General features: G+C 39.5%; 2 protein-coding genes across 10 annotated transcripts; both read left to right on the top strand.

Moving 5' to 3' along the window:
- Positions 1-246: 246 nt before the first annotated feature.
- On the top strand, positions 247-5,433 carry LOC102295404 (phosphoglycerate mutase 1). The gene is made up of 4 exons (XM_005913911.2): positions 247-558; positions 1,229-1,503; positions 2,681-2,861; positions 4,222-5,433. The coding sequence occupies exons 1-4, from the start codon at positions 420-422 to the stop codon at positions 4,389-4,391; spliced, it is 765 nt and encodes a 254-aa protein (XP_005913973.1). The 5' UTR covers positions 247-419; the 3' UTR covers positions 4,392-5,433.
- A 510-nt stretch (positions 5,434-5,943) lies between these two features.
- slf2 (SMC5-SMC6 complex localization factor 2) lies at positions 5,944-20,738 on the top strand. Of its 9 annotated transcripts, XM_014336501.2 has the most exons (22): positions 5,944-6,089; positions 6,840-6,874; positions 7,367-7,699; positions 7,811-7,896; positions 8,018-8,266; positions 9,382-9,427; positions 10,830-12,253; positions 12,376-12,458; positions 12,540-12,653; positions 12,757-12,924; positions 16,045-16,150; positions 16,224-16,311; positions 16,397-16,538; positions 16,672-16,759; positions 16,854-17,030; positions 17,387-17,481; positions 17,915-18,002; positions 18,193-18,315; positions 18,445-18,522; positions 18,620-18,706; positions 19,625-19,693; positions 19,808-20,738. In XM_014336501.2, exons 1-22 carry the CDS (start codon positions 6,046-6,048, stop codon positions 20,375-20,377), a joined length of 4,293 nt encoding a protein of 1,430 aa, XP_014191987.1. In that variant the 5' UTR covers positions 5,944-6,045; the 3' UTR covers positions 20,378-20,738. The 9 variants fall into 9 exon arrangements, with proteins under 9 accessions (XP_014191987.1, XP_005913982.2, XP_005913975.1 ...); XM_005913920.3 differs by having other exon boundaries at positions 7,367-7,896; positions 10,833-12,253; XM_005913913.3 differs by having other exon boundaries at positions 5,945-6,089; positions 7,367-7,896; positions 8,018-8,074; positions 10,833-12,253.

Here is a 20,738-nt window from a genome sequence, read left to right on the forward strand (position 1 = left end):
AGATAGATAGATAGATAGATAGATAGATAGATAGATAGATAGATAGATAGATAGATAGATAGATAGATAGATAGATAGATAGATAGATAGATAGATACTATTGAAAAGACAAACAGCCTAAAGAAAATCAATAGAGTACAATGTACAACGTGAAGGTCGGAGATTCTCCACCGTTCACTCCCACCTCGCCCATTGGTTGATAAATATTATTCTGCTGAGCCTCATTGGTTCTGAAAACCAGGAAGTGGGGGAGTAGCCAATCCAAGGGATAAAACGGTTTGACAGCAGCAAGTGGAGTCGTCTATGTCTCTGGAGTTGGGGGGTATAGATTCAGCATCCTCAGCATCCTTCAAAAAAATACTTAAACTAACTAGTTTTCATTGACTGAAGCAATCGGCTGAGACATATCTGTATCACTCATGGCAGCCTACAAATTAGTGCTGATTCGTCACGGAGAGAGCAACTGGAACCAGGAGAATCGCTTCTGTGGGTGGTTTGATGCAGATCTGAGCGAAACAGGTGAAAAGGAGGCGAAGAGAGGAGGACAGGCCCTAAAAGGTGAGGACGAACCGATGTGAAGTCTTCCTTCATTCCGTGTGGTATCGCGCTCTCGGCAACTAGCAATTGCATAACCGCATAGTCTGAGCGCATCGGGTCATATACCGCCCCCTGACCGTGTGCAGACGTGCTGAGGCGATGCTTTTATGTGGCTGCATTGCAACAGAAATAATAAAGGCCTGCAGAGCAGAGAGGGGGGAAAAAAACCTTCAAAGTAATGTATTTAGTTAAATGTTCATGCAGCTGGCTCTTTCACCCAGCTTCAATCAGAAGACCTAATTTTTTACGGCTCAATAATAGCTAGACTTCTGAGCCCCAACCAAAATAGTCAAGTCATTTTTCCGTGCAGTCATACCAAACAGCGGTCATTGTGTTATAATTAGATGCTTTTCATTGTTATATGCACCATACCTTCTATTATGAGGTTGAGGTTTTTGACTGCAGAGGCATATTGGAGACATCATCTTGAGCTCTGAGCAATCCTAAATGTAATTTCTGCAAGGCCTGAGATACAGGCTTATCTCTCTCTATACCATCATTGGCATTATTCCAGGTGTTATACATAGACAGCAGAGTGAAGAAATGTAATAACTACACAACTATGCAAGAAATATATATTTTACCAGACAAAAAAACCCCTGGAGTGTCTCACACTCTATGAATCTCACAGATGCTAGCTTTGAGTTTGACATTTGCTACACCTCCGTGCTGAAGAGAGCCATCAGGACACTGTGGCTGGTTTTGGACAGCATTGACCAGATGTGGGTGCCTGTTCATCGGACATGGCGGCTCAACGAGCGTCACTACGGAGGCCTGACGGGGCTAAATAAGGCAGAGACTGCTGCCAAGCACGGAGAGGCTCAGGTGAAGGTCTGGAGGCGCTCATTTGATATCCCACCTCCTCCCATGGGTCCAGACCACGACTACTATACTATCATCAGCAAGGTAAGATATCATATTGGCAGTGCATGAACACAATCAATGAACTTTGCTGACGTCCGAGAGAAACAATGGTTTTGTACATATTGACTTTCTTAATCAAGTATCTCCAAACAAACGTAACAAAAATGAGCCACGACTTGAACATATCTCTGAATCCAGGCCTAACCAGCTTTATGAGAGAAATCAGCAGAAATGGCACGAGTGTTTAGAGAGAAAATAGTGGATTTAACATCATGTGTCTCAATCTTTTTATCTCCAGCATACTTAGCTTAAATACCACAACAGTGCAAAAATCAAGCATGGCCACCACAGAGACGTAGTAGGTTACTATTTGCCAGTAGGAGCCTTAATGCTATTGCCTAATACTAAGTTCAGTGTGAGTTAATGTATGACTGAAAGAGTTCTTCTGCGTTCAGGTTCAAAGTTCAAGTCAAGGTAGAAACAAATTTCTCATAACTTCACAAGCGCATGGCACAACACAGAAGAGCCACCTCCACAGGACAAGACTCAGCAGTCCATCTGCATCTTAAGGATAAAGGACACTCTTTCGAGGATGCCAATGTTCACATTTTGGACAGAGAGGACAGATGGTTTGAAAGAGGAGTGAAAGAAGCCATCTATGTCCACTGTGAGCGACCATCTTTGAACAGAGGCGGGGGTTTACGACACCAACTCTCTGCCATCTATAATCCAGTTTTGAGATCCCTTCCCAGACGCCTTAACGCCCACTCACATCCTGGGCCATCTGACCTCAGGAATTCGCATGATAAGGTGGGGCCAGGTTTCACAATGAACACACCCGAAACCTGGCTGATTGGGACCCACACCCAGTTTCACACCTTGGCTCAGGCGATTAGAGGATCATCAGGGGGTCCTTTTGTCCCTCTGTGGGGGGAATACTCCCACTAGGTTTATATCTGGGACTCTCCACCATTTGACCTTAGAACTGAAGAAGCTTCTCGGATGAGAGGTGAAACGTCTTCAAGCAACTTAAAGAAGTCCAGACGCTTTTCTTTGCAGAGCTCCTTTGACTTCTCATGTCTTCCTTTCTATTTTTGAAATGTAATATAAAAAAAAAAAACGTGGGTTTTTTGGGTGGGGGGTAAAATAAAGCTTAAGATGCTATCTCAGTTTTTTGTTCTGTTATTTAGTTTGTACAATGAAGTTGTTATGTTTGCAGGATCGTCGTTATGCAGACCTGACTGACGACCAGCTTCCTTCCTGTGAGAGCCTTAAGGACACCATTGCACGGGCGCTGCCCTTCTGGAACGAGGAGATCGCCCCTCAGATCAAGCAGGGAAAGCGGGTGCTGATCGCCGCCCATGGAAACAGTCTGAGAGGGATCGTCAAGCACTTGGAGGGTGAGTAACACTAAAGCTTCACTTAGACTTCTGCGAGAAATCTACATCCTAACTGGTGATGTAACCAGAAACTCCTTTTATCCCTACACCACAACCTTTCAAGCAATTCACGTCGTAGTATGCTTGTAGTTACATTTCTCAGGAGGTCATGTAGAAGGTTGCAGCGCAGTGTTAAAATGGGGTTCTGGTTATAGTGTAAGTTACGGCGGAAATCTGATGCAAAAGTATGAGTCACATGGAAATGTTTTAAAATTCAGAATTTGACTTGGTAGGTTCACAAATATATATTCATGCTTTAATGTTCAAAAAACACATTATTTTCTCATACTGTTCACTGCTTAATCACCTCTACTTTATATGTTATGTTTATGTATTTGCTTGAAACTAGCGACTGAGCCCAGAAACACATCAAGAAAGTGTTTACTGAAACATAAGTAAACATAAGTCTTTTTTGTAAGCATAGGGGCACCCCCCCCCTCCTCCTCCTTCAGAAGAATGCACGTTTAACCCTTTATTGACCAAGATTCATACAAAATGTTTCTTAGGAAGAGTTGAATTTTCTCTCTAGCCCAAATGATTGAGAGGAAAGGTGATGTGAAGTTCACATGGTAAACTCCAGGTGGAGCTGTTTTTTCTTTTTTGTTTGTTTGTTTGTGCTCTGACAGTATAGCCTTGTGAATCCATTATGATACCATAAATATCCCCGTAAAGCTTGTCTTTTCTTCTTTCCACAATCATTTGAATTTTGTCTTTAGCATAAACAGTTATGCAGTTACAGTCATTTTAAAGTTAAGGTACTTCTGCATTAGCTTTACATTTTCAGCACAGATGCCATCCCTGTTATTTAGACTGTCTCTGCACTTCATTTTAGCTCCTTTCCTCCCCATGTAACTTTGATGATGAGTTTTGACACTTCACTATATATCAGTTAAGATGTGCTTTGACAATCTTTACAATAGGTTAAGGTTTTTTCCAGCCCTGGTAGGCCATATCAGTAGAGAGCACCCTCACGAACCTATTCTATTTTGTTCTGTAGGATGGCTTTAAATATGAAAGAAAAGAAAAGCAAATTAAGGGTCCCCCCTAGGCATCAAGGGTGAAGAAGTTAAGGCCCCCCTTCCAAACAAAAGGGTGTTCCACTTGGCTAGTTGGTTATTATAAGCTCCTAAGGACCGAAAGATAAAATAAACAGACATTAATGAGGGAATATAGCTATAGCTAAAAGCCTAGGTTAGAGGAAAAGAACAAAAAAAACAGGATATGGTTATACAGAGAACTGGGGAGTACCCTGTAGTCAATCACTCTGTCAGCAATTGCAGTAATTCTGTACAAAATGACATTTTGTCTGTTCTTTTTGTAGGAATGTCAGATGAAGACATCATGGAGCTGAACCTGCCAACAGGGATCCCTATCCTTTATGAGCTCGACAAAAACCTGAAGCCAGTGAAGCCAATGCAATTCCTTGGCGACGAGGAGACTGTACGCAAAGCCATGGAGGCCGTTGCTGCTCAGGGAAAGGCCAAGAAGTGAAAAACACCATGAAAGCTCCCTTTATGTTCGATGGAACAGGTTGTCCCTAACAGCTGGCCTTAGATTAGTGTTTCCTCTAAATTCTGATTTATTTTGAGTTGTAATATGTGATGAATATACTGTAGTTTGCTGTCTGTTTGTACAGTACAGGGGAGCAGTAGACAGTAAATGACTGATAAACATTAGAGCCATGGAGCGCATGACTTTCAAGAGATTGTAAATATTTTTGCCTAATTATTACATTATAATCTTATATTATAACCTTTACAGTGCAAGTATTGAAAGAGAATTAGCAATGCCGTCAAAAAAGACAATAACTAGAATATGTAATTTATGTCCTTTTTCACTAATGACAGAATTATAACACTTTGTTTTTGTTGTTACATGAAACAGGTCTTTGGTTGTGACATCGTTAAGCAAATGGCTGTGATATCTGAATGCCTTTAAATAGTAAAAAAGCAGAGGAAAGACTAAAATCCACGTATCCATTTTATGCTGCAGGCAATTCCAAGGTTAGCAATACTATTTACATGAAGAGATGAGGTCTCGGTTTGCCTCACATACAATACTGCTACTTTATTTTGGTGAGAGACTAGCAGCGGTTAAGAAATTATACCTGTTTAGATGGCATTGTTATTTCACTGGGTGACCTAGGATACTGGGATATTGTAGGGTATTATAAATTAATTTAAAATATAGATTTGCTGTATTTTTTTTACATAAATAGTACCACCAAAGTGTACAGAAGTTATTTTCTAGGTCATTAATTTCATGCTTTTCACTAATAACAGGATGTAATGTTACAATCTCTTGAGAGCAGGATGGGATGATAAGGAAAGGCTAACAGTCCTTTTCTCTTATTTTGCTTGTCTATGATTGAAATATATGCTGTCTCCTATGTTGTTGCTGTCTGTGTTATTTGTTGACATTTTGAATGGTGCTATGCTGTGTGTTTTGCACCGTACATGTGATCAATCCACTGTTTAGACAATGATATTGTGACAAATGAATCATAGGAATAAAGATAAAAGGTCTACATTTATCATTGCACTTGTTAATGTCTTTCTTTCTCCTCATCCTATTCCATCAGCTGACCTTGCAGCTGATTTTAGACCAGCTAAAAATGTGTGAAGTGGTACAAGCAGTTATTAGTTTTCGGGGGGAATTACTTTTTCACACAGTGACAGGTAGGTCTGGGTGGCTTTTTCCCCTTAATAATTGAATTTAGATCTGCATTTTGTATTTACTTGGGTTATCTTTGTCTAATATTAAAATGTGTTTAATTATGTGTTTGGTATGTAAATGTAACAAATATCCAAAAGTAAAATGAATGAAGCATGAAATCTTGGTGGTGGTCAAACCACAGTTTTGACTAAATTCATGAAGGAGAGGGTATTTTTTTTGTCCCAGGGGCATATTGTATTTGCAAGACATTTTCCAGAATTAACCATTTCTCATGACGACCTCGAAAAAAATGAAAAATTACAATGTGGGTTCTAATAGATGGATTCAGGTCTATTTCGGAAGCACTGGAAAAAGACTTGGGGAAATAGTTTGAACATCTACAGAAAGAATTCCTTTAAAGTGAAATACTTTTGAACTCCAAGTTCCATGATGCAGTTCGTGTCGTCTAAGCGGTTGCAAGCGGGAGAGGATGTTTGTGGCACCGGGAATCACCAGTAACGTGTTATTGCCGCCGTATGTAGTTGCAAACAGACTTCCCAGTCCTCAAAATGAGGAAAGCAACAGAAAACTAAGGAGACACTCGGTATGAATAACTGCTAACTGGTAATTTGCACGCGCGTTAGCCAGCTAGCTAAACATTACTTCCTCAAACGACATGCTAGTATTTATTATGCATTTTATTATTCGCTAGCTAGCTACAGAAAGACGTTTATGTAGGTTCTAAAATAAAACGTTCATAGATGGCTTTGTTTCTTCTTAAAGCGAGTCCAACACGACGCAAGGAACTGATGCTAATGAATAACGCTGTCATATTTAGCTTTCTTTTTCTCTAGCTCCTAGCATATTGACAGGTAATAATATTTAACGGCTAGCCAGTTTGTTGACGTCTGTTTGGGACTGAGGTTCTCAAGCGACACTGCTAGGTTATGTTAATTTCAGGCGATAAGACATTTTTATGTCAAAACAACATCACGACATGTCAAAGCGTGAAACTATTTGATCTCATGTTGTCACCTCAAATAGCATGCCGTGATTGGTAGCCATTAGCCAAACAGAAATTCTCTAGCAAGTGTCTCCCTCGTTTTGTCTGTGGAAGGTTAACTCGTGCTTTGTTGGACGTCTTCTTTTTCTCATTTTTGTGTGTGTGGGGATTAAAATAAAACAAAAACTGAAGTTGCGTCATTGTCGTCGGCTTGGTGACCGGGCTAACTTCAAACGTTAATAGAAACATGTTGAGTTCCCATTTCTCTGTCTTTTTTGCAGCCCACTTGGAGCTTGCTTCTCACCGAGAAGTAAAGGTGAGTCGAAGTGACAGGTCGAGTGTTAATTTTCATTAAAATAACCTTTTACTTTTACCTGCTCCTTGAGACTTTGCCTCTCATGTGTATGCTTTTACTTACTGTGCAATAAATGTAATGTTTATGATGTAAGTTTTTGTTTGTTTGTTTTATTATATAGTCTCACTTATTGTGCAGTTTCATGCTGTGGGACTGTCAGTGAGCAGTTAAATCAACAACTAAGCCAACCAAAGCGTCAGATAGTGCTTTGGGCTTTAAGAGGAAGCAGACACAATGAGAAAAATAAGTTTGTCAGAGGGAGATCTTTTTGGCACTCTTGGCTTAACACAAAAGGCTAAGCTAGTCATTACTTTTCTCTTAAAACAAATTCAGACCTGTAATTTAAAAAAACAGATGGATAATCCTTAGTAAGTACAGTAAATGGGTAAGGTGTAATGTAACAGATTCTTCAAAAGACCATAATGCATGCATCATATTTCCTTTGTACCTTAGTAAAGGACCTTGTTGTTGAGCAGCGCTCCCTATCCAACACATCTTTTCACCAGGAGACTCCAATGAAGCCTTCTCGGGTCCCTAACCGGCTTTCTAATCCACCACCGAGGAGAATGTTGCCAATTCAGGCACCTGAGGTGTGCTACAGGGACAGAATTGGTCCACACTGGCAAAATCATCATCCCCCAGGACTAATCCATTCATCAGGATTTAATTCAAGCAATTCACTTAATCTTGGTTCCCCTGTGGAAAGACCTTATTTTATGCCAAAGGAAAGGTTGGGTCCTCCAGAACACTTTGGTCAACCTCCAGGGCTTGTGCCAAACAATCCAGGTACCATTAGGATGTCATTAAATCCCCCAATACCAGGAGGCCATCAGCCAGGATCTTTTGACACATTTTTGCTTCCAGTGGCTATCAACCAATCACCATCTTCCCACATAGGCCGAGATCAAGCGACTGAATTCAAGGCTTCTTCATCCAGCTCAGAAAGTAAAACTGTAACAACACAAAGACAAGAATCAGATAAGGTATTGTTTCATCTTTTTTCATACGGTCTTAGGAGAAACTCAGATTTTGTTCTGGTTGAGTGTTTTTATGATAAATATGATTAGTTATGCTGAGTTGATGTGGTTCTTAATGTTTTGTTAGGCTCAGTCCAGTGATGTGGAATATTCTATACCTACGGTCCAGCTGCACAGACCATCTGTGAGTGTTACAACCCCATCATTCAACTACAGAGCACCCATTGAAGTTCACCCACAGTCCCCTTCATACTCAAAAGGCTGGTATCCTAATATCAGCCATTGGCCCTCGCAGGGCTACCATCTCCATCCAAAACCCCACTCATCCGACAGTAGTCGTTTACCCATCATGCATATCTCTGTAGCCTCTTCCCAGGTAAAGTTTTTATATATTTAATAACACAAAGTTTATTTCGAGTTTTGAAATCACGATGAATGCTTTCTACCTTTCCAGTCTTATGCCAGGCTGGTCAGGCTAAGAGCTTTTCAGTACTTGGTTGGATTGAGGATAGAAGATGACATAGCCAGCCTCGGGAACATGATGTTTTTTTTTTGTTTTGTTTTTTTTTTAAATCAATGATTTAGCATTATAAACAGACTTAATTGCCCTTTTTTCATCTTACTATTTAGCAATTTCTAAATTTAAAATTGTTTTTAAGGAAGACAGTAGGAAGACATGTCTTATTAACATGTTACTGTATGTTATTTAACACAGAAGTAAGGCAATTTAAGAGCACCTGTTGACTTACAAACAGGGAGAATTTGTTGCCACCTTTTGAGTTTGCAACACCACCATAATATCTATTTTTTTAAACCTGAATCAGATATTAAAATATTTGTGAACAAAATCAATACTGAGACTAACTATGATTAAAATTTATGAAACTGGCAATAGTTGGAAGGTATTTAGCTGTTTTCACACATGAACTGTGGACATTGTCAAGAGATTAGATTTTTTTGATATGGGCTGGTGTAACCCAATCTCACATGTAGCACACAACAGGAGATTGTCTGCATCTCTTTGGTTCTTATTACTGTAAATATTATATATTTATATTACGTATATAAATATTACATTTGGTTTAGGCGAGGGGTGGCAGAGCATGGAAAGAAAACTGAGCACTCAGTTTCCATAGGACAAACTGGCTATTATTATAATTTTATAATTGACTTTATAAAATGGAGCTGGCAGGTTAAAGACAGTTGTTTTTTTTTCCTGATTCAGCTGGTTTGATTATTTGTTTCTTTCTCATACAAGTTAATTGGGTATTGTCTAGAAAAGTTTAGCACCAGAGAGCATGCAGAAAACAGCTTTAAATAAGTTAAAGTGCATTTACTAGCTATTTATTAAGTCTGTTTATTTAAAGAAATAATTTCTGAACTGGTTGTCACTTGTTTTGTTTTTTATAAGATAAATTGCATAGCCACAATATTATTGCTGTTCAAATATCACTTAAGTAGGTCACTAACTTTTTTTGTCTTTTTTTGCAGAGCCAGCAACAGGAGCAAACACCTTCAAGTGAAAAGTTAATTTCAGGTAATATTGTAATTTAAAGTAAATTCTAAACTTTCAGATAGGTTATGTTTGGCAGTATTGCTTGTTAAGTCCTGTAGCTTCAATACACTGAAAATATCACTGACCTGCAGGTAATGTGGGGGGGTATGAAAAGGGGGAAAAAAACAAAGCAAAATGCTTGGACACTGCTAGCACAGGGCGCCCACACAAACGCAAAACAGAAGATGAAGCATAGCTGAATATGTTTCCAAACCAACTTCATTCTAAGCCAAAGACTAGAAAATATGGTGAAGCAAATCTTCCCTTTGGTTTCACCTGCACAAGTGCCAAGGTAGGTCTCCCCTGCAGAATTGGTTTTCCAATCGTGGGGAGCACGCGCTGGGCTGTTCAAATTACGGACAAACAGTATCCCACATTCTTGATTTTTGGTTCACAAACACTTCTGATAATAACTAACTACTCCTGACATTTTGGAGATGTTAGCTCTTTATACAGTAAAGTTACAGTGGGATACAAATAATATCAGGCTGATCCTGCCACGATTTGTTCCCTGGGTTCAAATCACGGACAAACAGTATCTCACAGTTGTTTATGTTTTTGAACTCATTTTGCACAGAGAGGCATTTTTTGAAAAATGTATTGATAGCAATGTTGACTATTATTACACAGATAAAAAACAACTACAAGTAAAATAATTACATCGCGACGCCTCTGCCTTTGTAAATGGAGGGACAGTAACTGCGTGTGTGTATGTAAGCGTTTAAAAACTGAAGATAGTCAGATTAACAGTATTTTGTCTCTATCTGCCATTCTGCAATTCATCTCATGTAAACAACGTGGCGCACAGCGTGACGTGAAAAAATGCACATACCTTTGACGTTGCATGACGAACTCTGTAGTCCTCGTCCACACGTAAATACAAAAAAGGAGTTTTAAAAAAATCTCAGTTTTCAGTGATTCGAAACACCGTTTACGTGTGGACGAAACGGGTGCGTTTTCAAAAATACCCGTGTAGGTGTGAACGTAGCATAAAAGAGTTAGTAGTTTATTTTATTACTACCTGTAATTTTTTGCAGATTACTTGCATTTGCTTAATTGTTTACTAAATGTTTGAGGTGTGAAATAAACCACAATGAAGCAATATTGCATATTGTAAATTTGAAAGCCTGGAATCATAAAATGTATAACCTTATCCTTTAAAAGAAATGATGAGTTTATTATCCGAATAGCTGCCAGTAAATTTCTGCAGTTGCAGACTATCATTCTTTTGTGAACAGATTGAGGTACATTTATCTGATGTGGATAGTAAAACCCTTTTTAAGACAAAGTTAAAACTATCAAATTCTGGTCATTTTGTAGACATTAATGAACCCTCAATATTGTTCAAAAGAAAATATCATCTTTTTTTTTTTCCTTTCTCCAGCAGTGGACTTGAACTTCTCATCACACAAGAGGCGCAGCGAGTATGAATATGGTTCAGAGAATGCCAAGAAACCATGTACTCAAGGGGCAAACTCAAACAAAACGGAGACAACAAAATCCACTGTTCCCACTGCACTTGCGCCTCAGCCGTCAGTGATGCATTCTTCAGAGTCAGCAAACCAACACAAAACCACAGATGGCTATCTACTTACAGAACAGGCACGTGGACAGTCAGCATGCTCAGAGCTGTCATCTACTGTTGGATCTTCTCAGTCATGCTGCAAGTCATCATTGCATAAAGAATGTACAGAGAAAATAACATCAATAGGTGCAAAGGAATCATTTATAAATTATTCTCAGAGTCATGTACCACAGTTAAAGGAAATTAGATCACATGTAAAGCCAAATGAGGGAAGTGTGAAAAAGACAAGCGAGCAAAAAAATAAAAGGGATAAATCAAGCACTTTGTTCAACTCTGATGTTCCTCAGAAGGACACTACTAGCTCTTCACCTGCTGAGTTAGGCAGTCACCACTCTGGTTTTTCTTCCAGTAGTAGCTCTGTCAAGACCCCGAAAAGAAGTAATCCCAGAGGAGAAAACAGAAAACTCAGCAGTAGCCCTCACAAATCAACCTCGAAACCAAATTCGAGCTCTTTGACTGGTCGGACAGGAGAGCGGAATAAAGCTTCTCGTTCACGAAGACCTGTAGCTTCTTATGACGCCAATGATCTTTTCACTCCTGATCCTGTGACTTACATTGTTAGCTCCTCAAATAAGACTGTAAAACCCAAGATAGATGGGGAAACAAGCAAAACAACAGAGAAAGGTTCATCCAGCATCACAGGAAGCTCCAGCAACTCAATTACTGAGTCCTCTTGTGAGAAACATCAAAACTGCAAAATAACCGGTCCTCTTCTTGAAGCATCGTCCACTTTACCTAATCCACTAGGCAGTTTTCCAACTGTAACGTTAACACGGGTAAAACTGGAAAACTTAATACCACCTCCTCGAGATAAGGACACCAAAAACAGCCCCATCCCTTCTTCACACAGGCAGCTTAAGGGTGACCAAAATCCATCTCTCCTCTGCAAAAAAGTGAGTACAGGTGCTGTAGAGACTGACAGTGCTGCTGCTGAACAGACTTCTACCTCCAGTTATTGTCAGTCTCTACCACTGAAGGGGCAGGAAAGTAAAGGTGATAACAAGCAGATAAATGAAGAGGATCCCATAGATGTGGAGCTGGACTTGGGGCTGAGTTTTGCAGTAGATGTGGATCTAACCCAAAGCTCCCATAGCAGTGATGATGAGCAGCTACTTTCCTTGGAAGAGATGATGGAGCGTGCTACTAAACCTCCAGATACACCTGAGAAGGGAACATTCTCAGATCCTAGTCCACCTAGACGTCTGAGCTCTCAGTCAAAAAATGTAAGTAAAATGTCTTGGTCTTTGTTGTACGCAAAGTTGTTACTGTATAAAAATAAGCTTGCTGAGCTAAAGGACAGTAAAACTTTATTTGGATGTTAACTATCACATGTTGTTTTCCACAGCAACCATTTCAATCCACAACAAAGTCAGGCAATTACAAGAACAATCTTGACCAAATACTGAAGGAAATAAATAACAATAAAAAGTGAGTTGTTCATAAAGTTTCACTGCCGTTTCATTTCAAGAGCTACAGCATCTTCACGAAACTCTCTGCATTATTCACTAGATCAAAAGAGATTGAGAGACAACTGCTAACTGCATGTGAAGAGGACCTGTTGAAGATAGCTGAATATGAAGAAGCAGAGGAGAACCGAGAGGAGGGCATTTCTTCCGAACAACAGTAAGGCACACAAAGACATGCTGCCACTTTATATTTTGTCTCTGGGGAACCATGTTTTCACTGTAGTTAGCTAAACTGTGAACTGCTCGAATTTGTTTACCAGGGAATTCTTGCAGCGGTATTCATTGATGTCTGCTGCAATCAAAGAAGTCCCTCCAGGAGAAGAAGTGTTCAACCTGGAGAAGTTTGGTCAGATCTTTGACCAGAATACATTACAGCTCAGGCAGTGCCTGGTCAATCCACAGGGAACAGCACAAAAAACTCTTCTGTGGTGAGCTCAATTTCTGTGTGTAAAAATGAAAGGGCAACATTTGTTGTACTTTTGTACTAAAAATTAGATATATGTAAGTAATTATTGTTTGGAGTGCATGATTTTTTGATGATTTTAAACTTTTTCCCAAATACTGCATTAGCAGCAATTGTTCATCTATAATTTCTTTAAAGTTGTCTTGAATACTAATTGGACAAATTACATTGAATTAACCTCTGAGGGCATTTTTGTTGCCTCAGCTTTAAAGGGTAAACTGGTCTTCCAATTCAGCTAGAAACTTAGCAGAGAAGCCCAGATTTCCCTCTCCCTGGCCACCTCCTCCAACTTTTCCAGGGGAACACAGGCATTCTCAAGCCAGCCAAGAGATATAAGCCCTTCAGCATGTCCTGGGTCTGCCCCGTGGCCTCCTCCTGGTTGGACATGCTCAGGAGGCACCCTCACCCAGGAGGCATCCTTGTCAGATGCCCAAACTGCCTTAACTGGCTCGTTTCGATGTGGAGGAGTAGCAGCTGTATTCTGAGGTCCTCTCAGATGGCTGACCACCTCACCTTATCTCTAAGGGAGAGGTTAGCCACCCTTCAGAGAAAGCTCATTTCTGCTGCTTGTATCCGTGATCTCATTCTTTCCATCACTATCCAAAGCTGCAGCACCAGTCTGTTGATCGCCTACTCCCCTCACTCGTGAAAAAGACCCCAAGATACTTTATTTTTCTTTATTGGAAAGAGAGAAGGGGAGACATGCAGCAAAGGGCCACGGGTCAGACTCGAACCCTGGCCGGCCGCTCTCAGCCATGTGGTATATGGTCACCTGCTCATCCAACTATAATAATCCAACTAGATACTTAAACTCCTCCACTTGGGGCAGTAACTCGTCTCTGTCCCGGAGGGAGCACTCCACCCTTTTCAGGGTGAGGACATTGGCCTGATTGTGCTGACTTGCATTCCCACCGCATCACACTTGGCTACATACTGCTCCAGTGCCACCACCTGATGAAGCCAACAGAACCATGTCATCATGAAAAGCAGAGACAGGGTTTTGAGACCACCCAAGTGGAAGCCTTCTGCCATTTGATTACACCTAGAAATTCTGTCCATAAAAATTATAAACAGAATCGATCCAACACCCACCAAGAATGAGTCCGACTTGTTGCTGGCTTATGGACCAAGCTCCTGAAATGTTTATTTAAGGATTGAATGGCTCATAGCAACTGGTCAGACACCCTATACTCCTGCAGTACCTCCCACAGAACATCCTCAGGGACCCAGTCGAATGCATGTAGACTGGTTGATTCTTTCTGTCTGTCTGTCTGTCTGTCTGTCTGTCTGTCTGTCTGTCTGTCTGTCTGTCTGTCTTTCTTTCTAACCATGTAAATCTACCTCTACTTAAACAGAGGTTTTATGAGTCCTGCATAGTGTATCATGAACAGAGGATTCACAGTCTCTTGAAAATAAACTGTTAAGTGGGTCCCAAAAGTCACCAGATCTATTTGCAAAAAACAATAACAAAAACGCAAAAAGTTAGCAACACTGAAGTTAATAATGGTAGGAGTAGGCATGTGGGAATGATGATGGTAGGGTATGATGTGGAGGGTTAGGGAACATGTGGAAGCCTAGCCACTGGTCATTGTAGGACAGCTACACAGCGCAGATAGTGAGAGCTCTCATCAATAAGAAGCTTCTATGAGACTTGTTGTTTCTTGGCTGGAGAGTGAAGTGTAGCCTTAAGAATCACTCAAAGATCATTTATGGCCCTTTGAGAGCTTGTGTGTGCTTATTGTAGCTGAGCAAGAGACTCTTCGGTGTGTAACTGTTAGGAGGAGTGTTACATCTGTCTGTTGAACTATATAAAATATAGTTAGCAGTGAGCTCGTGTGTAATTTACTGAGATTTATAGAGTGTGTTTTCTTTATGTATGATGTTGTTTTTTGGGTTTCAAGTACGCTTATTAATCTTGCTACTTTTGATAATTTATAATATTATTATCAGTATTATTAGTATTAATATGTGTTCACAGTCTCTTCCTGAGAGTGAGGAATATGGCTTATTAATTTAATACTGAATATTAAATCAGTACTGTATCACAGATACCCAAACCCATGATATGGTTATGGAATTCAGAAAAAGTTGTATTGGTGCATCCCTATTGATAGTTCAGCTTTCTGTAAGAAGTAAACGTCCAATAACACTGCAGCTACGGGCATTCGTTCAGTGTGACTATTACTGGGCTCTGTGCTAATTTTAGTTTTATATATTATTGACATTTTTCAAACACTGCTTTTGACCTCCAGTGGACATCACGTATGCTTTTATTATCAGCCGGTTTGACTGTAGGATAACTCTAGTGCATGCTGTTTGTTCCCCCAAAAAACAAAGATATGAGGAATCTTCAGAAGCATGGGAGATATTTTTGAAGTATGCACTAAGTTAGCAACTTGAATAAGGTCAGGTAGAGGGCCATTTTTGGAAGTGTCAAGTTCTTCTGAGTGCCTCTGTGTTGGCTTTTTAAAGTTTAAACACCAAATTATTTGCATGAATGACTCATTAGTCTGGGGGAACTCCAAACCAAATACTTCCTTTTCCTGCATAAACACCAAAAATCTGATAACAAATTTTGACAATAACATAAAGAAAGGAATCTGTCTTGTATACCAATAGCATTAAAAAAAAATACACAAGTTTAAATTAAGACCTGGAACATTGGTCTTGGCTTATTATATTTTCTACAGCAGCTTTACTCTGTGCTTGATGTTTATTAGATTTGTCAATAGTGTGCACTGTACTTCAGAGTGGCGTAACAACCTTTGCACGAAAGGCTTTTTGTGTACATATCCTAAGGCCACAACGTACCTTTTTCATAATCTAATATGGAGCCTTCCGATAAACTTCACTGAGGACATTTTACTCTCAGGGTAATGAACAACAAGTTAGGTCTTGTCAGGAAAAACTACAGTTTGACCTGAAGGCACTTACTAAAAAGGTAAATTAGCACAGTTAGTCCTCTCCAACACACTGCACTCAGGGATGTATTTAAGTTTGCACACTCAGTTTCAACTCTTAGTTTTCCTAAATAATGAATAACTTTGATCTTTCTCTCCACTTACACTCTCCTGCTTTACATCAGGTCCAGCCCAGCTCAGCTGCGATTGCATGTGAATATCGGATTGTTTCAGGAAGCTTATGACTCTAGCTCACCCTGTCCAGCTCAGGTTACCCGTTTCCTTTTCAAGGTAGGTCTGACACACCCCCACACTGTGTTTGTTGTACAAATGTTTAAGCTTAATTCTTTGTCGATCTCATCAGATGATGTCAGTCCATAGTGAGAGGATGATATCTGAGAAGTTGCTACAGGCCCTCTGTGATATTGCATTGACTGCTGCTTATCAAATAGGTCAGTGCTGTCCTTCCTAAGCTTTTGGTAGTTTGTCTTTAAAATGTACATAGTGTTGAAGTTCTTGGTGTGAATACTTCCACAGTGAAATATGGAAACCAGCAGTTTAAAGTGTGGGTTCCCAGTTTATCCGACGTGACGCTGGTCCTGATGAACATGGGAGTGCCGTTTGTTAAACTCTTCCCTTTTGAGAATCTGCAACCTCCATTCACAGAAGGAGATCTGCTGTGAGTGTCATCACCATATGACTCGCTCATTCCTTTTGTTACCTTCTATATAAAACTATAACACGTGAGCTGAAAGTTGTTTATTTGGTCACTTTTTAATTTAAAGGAGTTGAATTTTTCTGTGTTTCTGCAGGGAGGACGTCTACATCAAAAGTGATAGTCCTACCCACAACAAGGAAGAGACCACTTTCCCTGAACACAACTGCAGTAATGTTTTAAAGGTAGTAGACAATAAATGGCTGATGACGTTTGAGAGCTTAGCAGATTGAGTACAACTCCACCACTCATTGTTTTGTTTTTCAATCTTGTTTATAGTACCTGTCTTACTGCATGGGTCTGTGCCCACGTGCATACAGCGACAATGAGCTGCTGTTGATCCTTACTGTAATGAGTCACATCGGCCTGGAAACGCGGCTCATCCTCGAGTCGAGTGTGGCACTGGAGCCTCTGCTGTGTAAAATTGTCAACAACATCAGGGATTGGGACGCTCTGGTCAGTGCATAAATGTCATTGTCTGGCACTTTATTTCCTCACATTTCAGTTTGGCACATTAAAGCAAACAGTTTTCTTGTAGCTGTTGTGTTTAATCATCCCCTAAGTGGTGTATAGTATGGTTGTTCCTTATGAAGACATGTAATTAATCTGCTTTAGAATATTAACACATTCTAACAATTAGCTCAGTTTTCTCATTTTATACTCTTTACATTGACTAACAACAGATTTTAGGATTTGTTTCATAATTCTTGCATTAAATACAAAGCACTAAATGACCAAGCTCCAGATTATTTATCTCAGCTTCTTGGCTTGTATGGCTTTAAAAACTTTATTTACTTGCTTTATGTCTTTAGCTGCCAAAAATCTGCCTGGCTCTCACTGATTTGACAGATGATCACCACAACATGTGCCTATTAGTTCATCTCCTGCCTGACAACATTCGTGGAAAGTGAGTCTTTTTATCCTTCTTCTTTTTTCACTATCTACTCATATATACTTAATTTCTAGATATACTGATTTTCTGATTATTGTGTTTATCTGATTCTGATTTATTTATGCATTTATATACACAGCTGAATCTAAGAAATTTGTCAGCCAGCAGTTGATGGAAGTGAAAATGAAAGGGCTTAGATACTTCATGTATCAGCATGTCTTGTTTTGCTTGTGATATTCACAAGATTTACCATCCCATAATACAGCACTATAACCTACTATGCTCTGAGCTACAGAATAGCATGAAGACATGTAAAAGTGAAATAAAGCCAGTATGAAAACAAATACTTTCAGCATTTTGTGGGGTTTTTTGTTTTTTTTGTTTTTTTTCACAATACCATACCATTAAAAAGAAAAATGTTCTTTTTATGTTTGTTTTATTTGGACAGAGAGTTGCGCCGACATCTAAGCCTGTGCATGATTTCTAAGTTGTTGGATGGAAATTGCAAATACAAACCTGTGGAAAGAGAATTTCAGGTAATTGGGTTAACTTGTAACCTTGGCAGTTTCCTTTAAACCCAGCGCTTGAAACACTTCTCACATGTAATTTTAAATTATGTACATTAATCCACTCATCCTCAGGGTCGTGGGGAATTTGAAGCCTATATGCACAATAAATATGTAAATCAATTTAATTAATAGAGTTTGGTTTTTGTTTGGTATTTAGCTCTCTGAACTGAGGCCATACCTTCCTCGCATGCAACCTTCCTCCCTTTTCCGACACATGACGAGCTCCTCTGGAATGAACCAGAAAGATAAAGAAGAAGACCTGGGCACACTAGACCAGCAGGTGATCATTTTGTTACAGTCTGAATTGCAAAATGTTCCAACCTTGACTTGTTTTACATCCATAATAACACCTGGACATCATTTTGAAAATGATTTTTCTGACCCAAGATCCTTTTATCATTTCTTCCAGTCCTACTACCTGTGCTATAGCCTTCTGACATTAGCAAATGAAGCATCCAACTTTCAGTTTTTTCCCGCTCACCAAAAGGTAAATTCTTTTTTCCAGTCTTATCTGATTTTTAGATGTTATTGGCCTGATTTTGATTGAATGTATAAACCCTTCCCTTTTTTTTTCTGTCCCTCAGAAGCAGCTGCTGTTTTTGTCAACTGAGCTGGAAACGCATGTTAAATGTGACATCAGGGAGAGTGAAAAATGTCTTTATCGCAGCAAGGTAAGCATGATTTAACAAGTGTGTGTTTGTGTGTGTTTTTCTGCAATTCACAAAATAAAATCTACAATACTTTTAACCAAATATGGGAGCCGCTGGTCCAGGCCTATGCTGTTCAAAACTATTTTGAATGTTAATGACTTGACTAGTCATTCGCCAGTAGCTTGTTAGCAGTAACACTAAGCAGACAGAATATCAGTTATTACCTCTCAGCTGTAAAAGGCTTTTTTTAATCGACATTACGAGCAGGTGGGTAGACACTTAACTTTTTAAATGCGATAACTCAAAAACGGGGCAACATAGAAGCTTCAAATTGATACCAGAGAACAAGGTGACATCGGATTTAGAAATTGATACAATAGGTGTGTCTACTAGGACATAGAAGGGAAGCACTGGTGGTTGCCAGCATTTTTGCATCTTTGTCATCAGATTCAACTTGTTTTAGATTGACCCGAGATCACAAGTAAATCTGGTGCTTTTTCCTCATGTATTTAAGTTCCTAATTTGAAAAACTTACCCCACAGTTAATGCGTTAGCAGTTTTCTCTTTCCTCCTAATGGCAGCCTTTTCTCCAAAATTAAATGTTTCAAGTTTAGTTCATAGATAACACTGTACACAGATCTGTTAGTCAAGATATCAAAACTGCTTAATAGCATTTCACAGATTAGCAAACAGTATAGATGAGGCTAGACCTAATAGACAGTCGTAATATATTTCCAGATTAGGAACCCGTTTAACTTGCTGAAACGCTATGCCAGAGACATCTGTACTACTTTATATTTATATTAAATATATTCATATGAATCATCAGAAATATCAACAAATCATTGCAAGTTTCTTTTCAGAGGTTCTGATAAATGACATTTTCAGTGTGCTACATAAACCTGTATGAGAACTCTTGCCTTCCTCTTCTTCCTCCAGGTGAAGGATCTGGTGGCGAGGATCTACACCAAGTGGCAGATGCTCCTTCAGAGGACAAGGCCTCTCGATGTACAGTAGTCACACACATTATTTAAATAATTTCTTTACAGGATGTGTTTACTTTGTGTCTTAAAAGATAATTTTATAATCTTATTGGCTATGCTGGTCTTTTCCCTTCTCTAGGATAAACTGTATGATTATTGGCAGCCTGGGGATACTTTGGGGTACAGCCAGGAGGAGCAGGAGGATGAAGATGACACTGCAGAAGAGGAGACTGTGGTGGAAGAAGAAGTAGAGGGGGATGAAGAGGAAGATGGAGAAACAACTTTAACTGAACAGAATGAAGCTGTCATGGTTGCTGAGGAAAAAAAAGATGCCAGGGTGGAGCCAGAAGAAGACACGAAACTTGGTGAGACAGAAAAAGACACAAATGTTATTGCAGCAGAAGAAGGCATGACATTTGGTGAACAAGAAGATATGAACACTGCAGAGACGGAGGAAGACATGAATATTGATGAGGTGCTAATGGAGGAAGATGGTATCCCAAGTGACATAAGCAAAACAGAAGAGGAAAAAGAAACGGTACCTGGGAATTTAAACCAAGTAGTGCCTGAGACGGATCCTCAAGCACCCTTAGAGTCTGAGGGAGTGGATGAGCAAGTGGCTGCTCCCAACATAGGGCATGTTGATGAGGACACTGAGATTGAAGAAAGAAAAGGAACACACCCGGCACCAACAGCTGGTTTATTCTGATAGAGATGATCAGTTTTCAAGGCTTTAACAGCCATTGCCTTATGTTATGCTGAATTTGCACTATTTACCAGACCTCTTTTCCTAATTCCAAAAGGTTTGAGACTTTCACAGTGATTTTAAGGCAAACTGTGTATTTACCTCAGTCAGTGAGGTTATGTTTTTGTCGCTTTGTTTGTCTGTTGGCACATTTAGGCACAAGCTTCCAGGCTGATATATTTTTATGAAAGTTTGTGGAAAGATGGAGCATTGGTATATTAAAAAAATTCATCGTTTTGTTGTTTTTTTGACTGCTGCATGTGTGCATATTGTTGTTTTATTGTTAAGTGGCCAAATATGGAAAATAAACTTTAAGTTAAATTAA

Source organism: Haplochromis burtoni, unplaced genomic scaffold, assembly GCF_018398535.1.
Source record: "Haplochromis burtoni strain Fernald_Lab_line unplaced genomic scaffold, NCSU_Asbu1 Contig_7, whole genome shotgun sequence".
Lineage (NCBI taxonomy): Eukaryota > Metazoa > Chordata > Actinopteri > Cichliformes > Cichlidae > Haplochromis > Haplochromis burtoni.

Excerpts from the sequence above, each read along its gene's own strand:
- slf2 (XM_005913919.3), top strand. The coding sequence starts at position 6,046 with ATGTTTGTGGCACCGGGAATCACCAGTAACGTGTTATTGCCGCC. Across the intron at positions 16,151-16,223 it reads TTACCCGTTTCCTTTTCAAG|ATGATGTCAGTCCATAGTGA; the intron begins GTAGGTCTGACA and ends CGATCTCATCAG. Across the intron at positions 18,523-18,619 it reads TTTTTCCCGCTCACCAAAAG|AAGCAGCTGCTGTTTTTGTC; the intron begins GTAAATTCTTTT and ends TCTGTCCCTCAG.
- LOC102295404 (XM_005913911.2), top strand. The coding sequence starts at position 420 with ATGGCAGCCTACAAATTAGTGCTGATTCGTCACGGAGAGAGCAACTGG. Across the intron at positions 1,504-2,680 it reads ACTATACTATCATCAGCAAG|GATCGTCGTTATGCAGACCT; the intron begins GTAAGATATCAT and ends TTATGTTTGCAG. Across the intron at positions 2,862-4,221 it reads GATCGTCAAGCACTTGGAGG|GAATGTCAGATGAAGACATC; the intron begins GTGAGTAACACT and ends TTCTTTTTGTAG.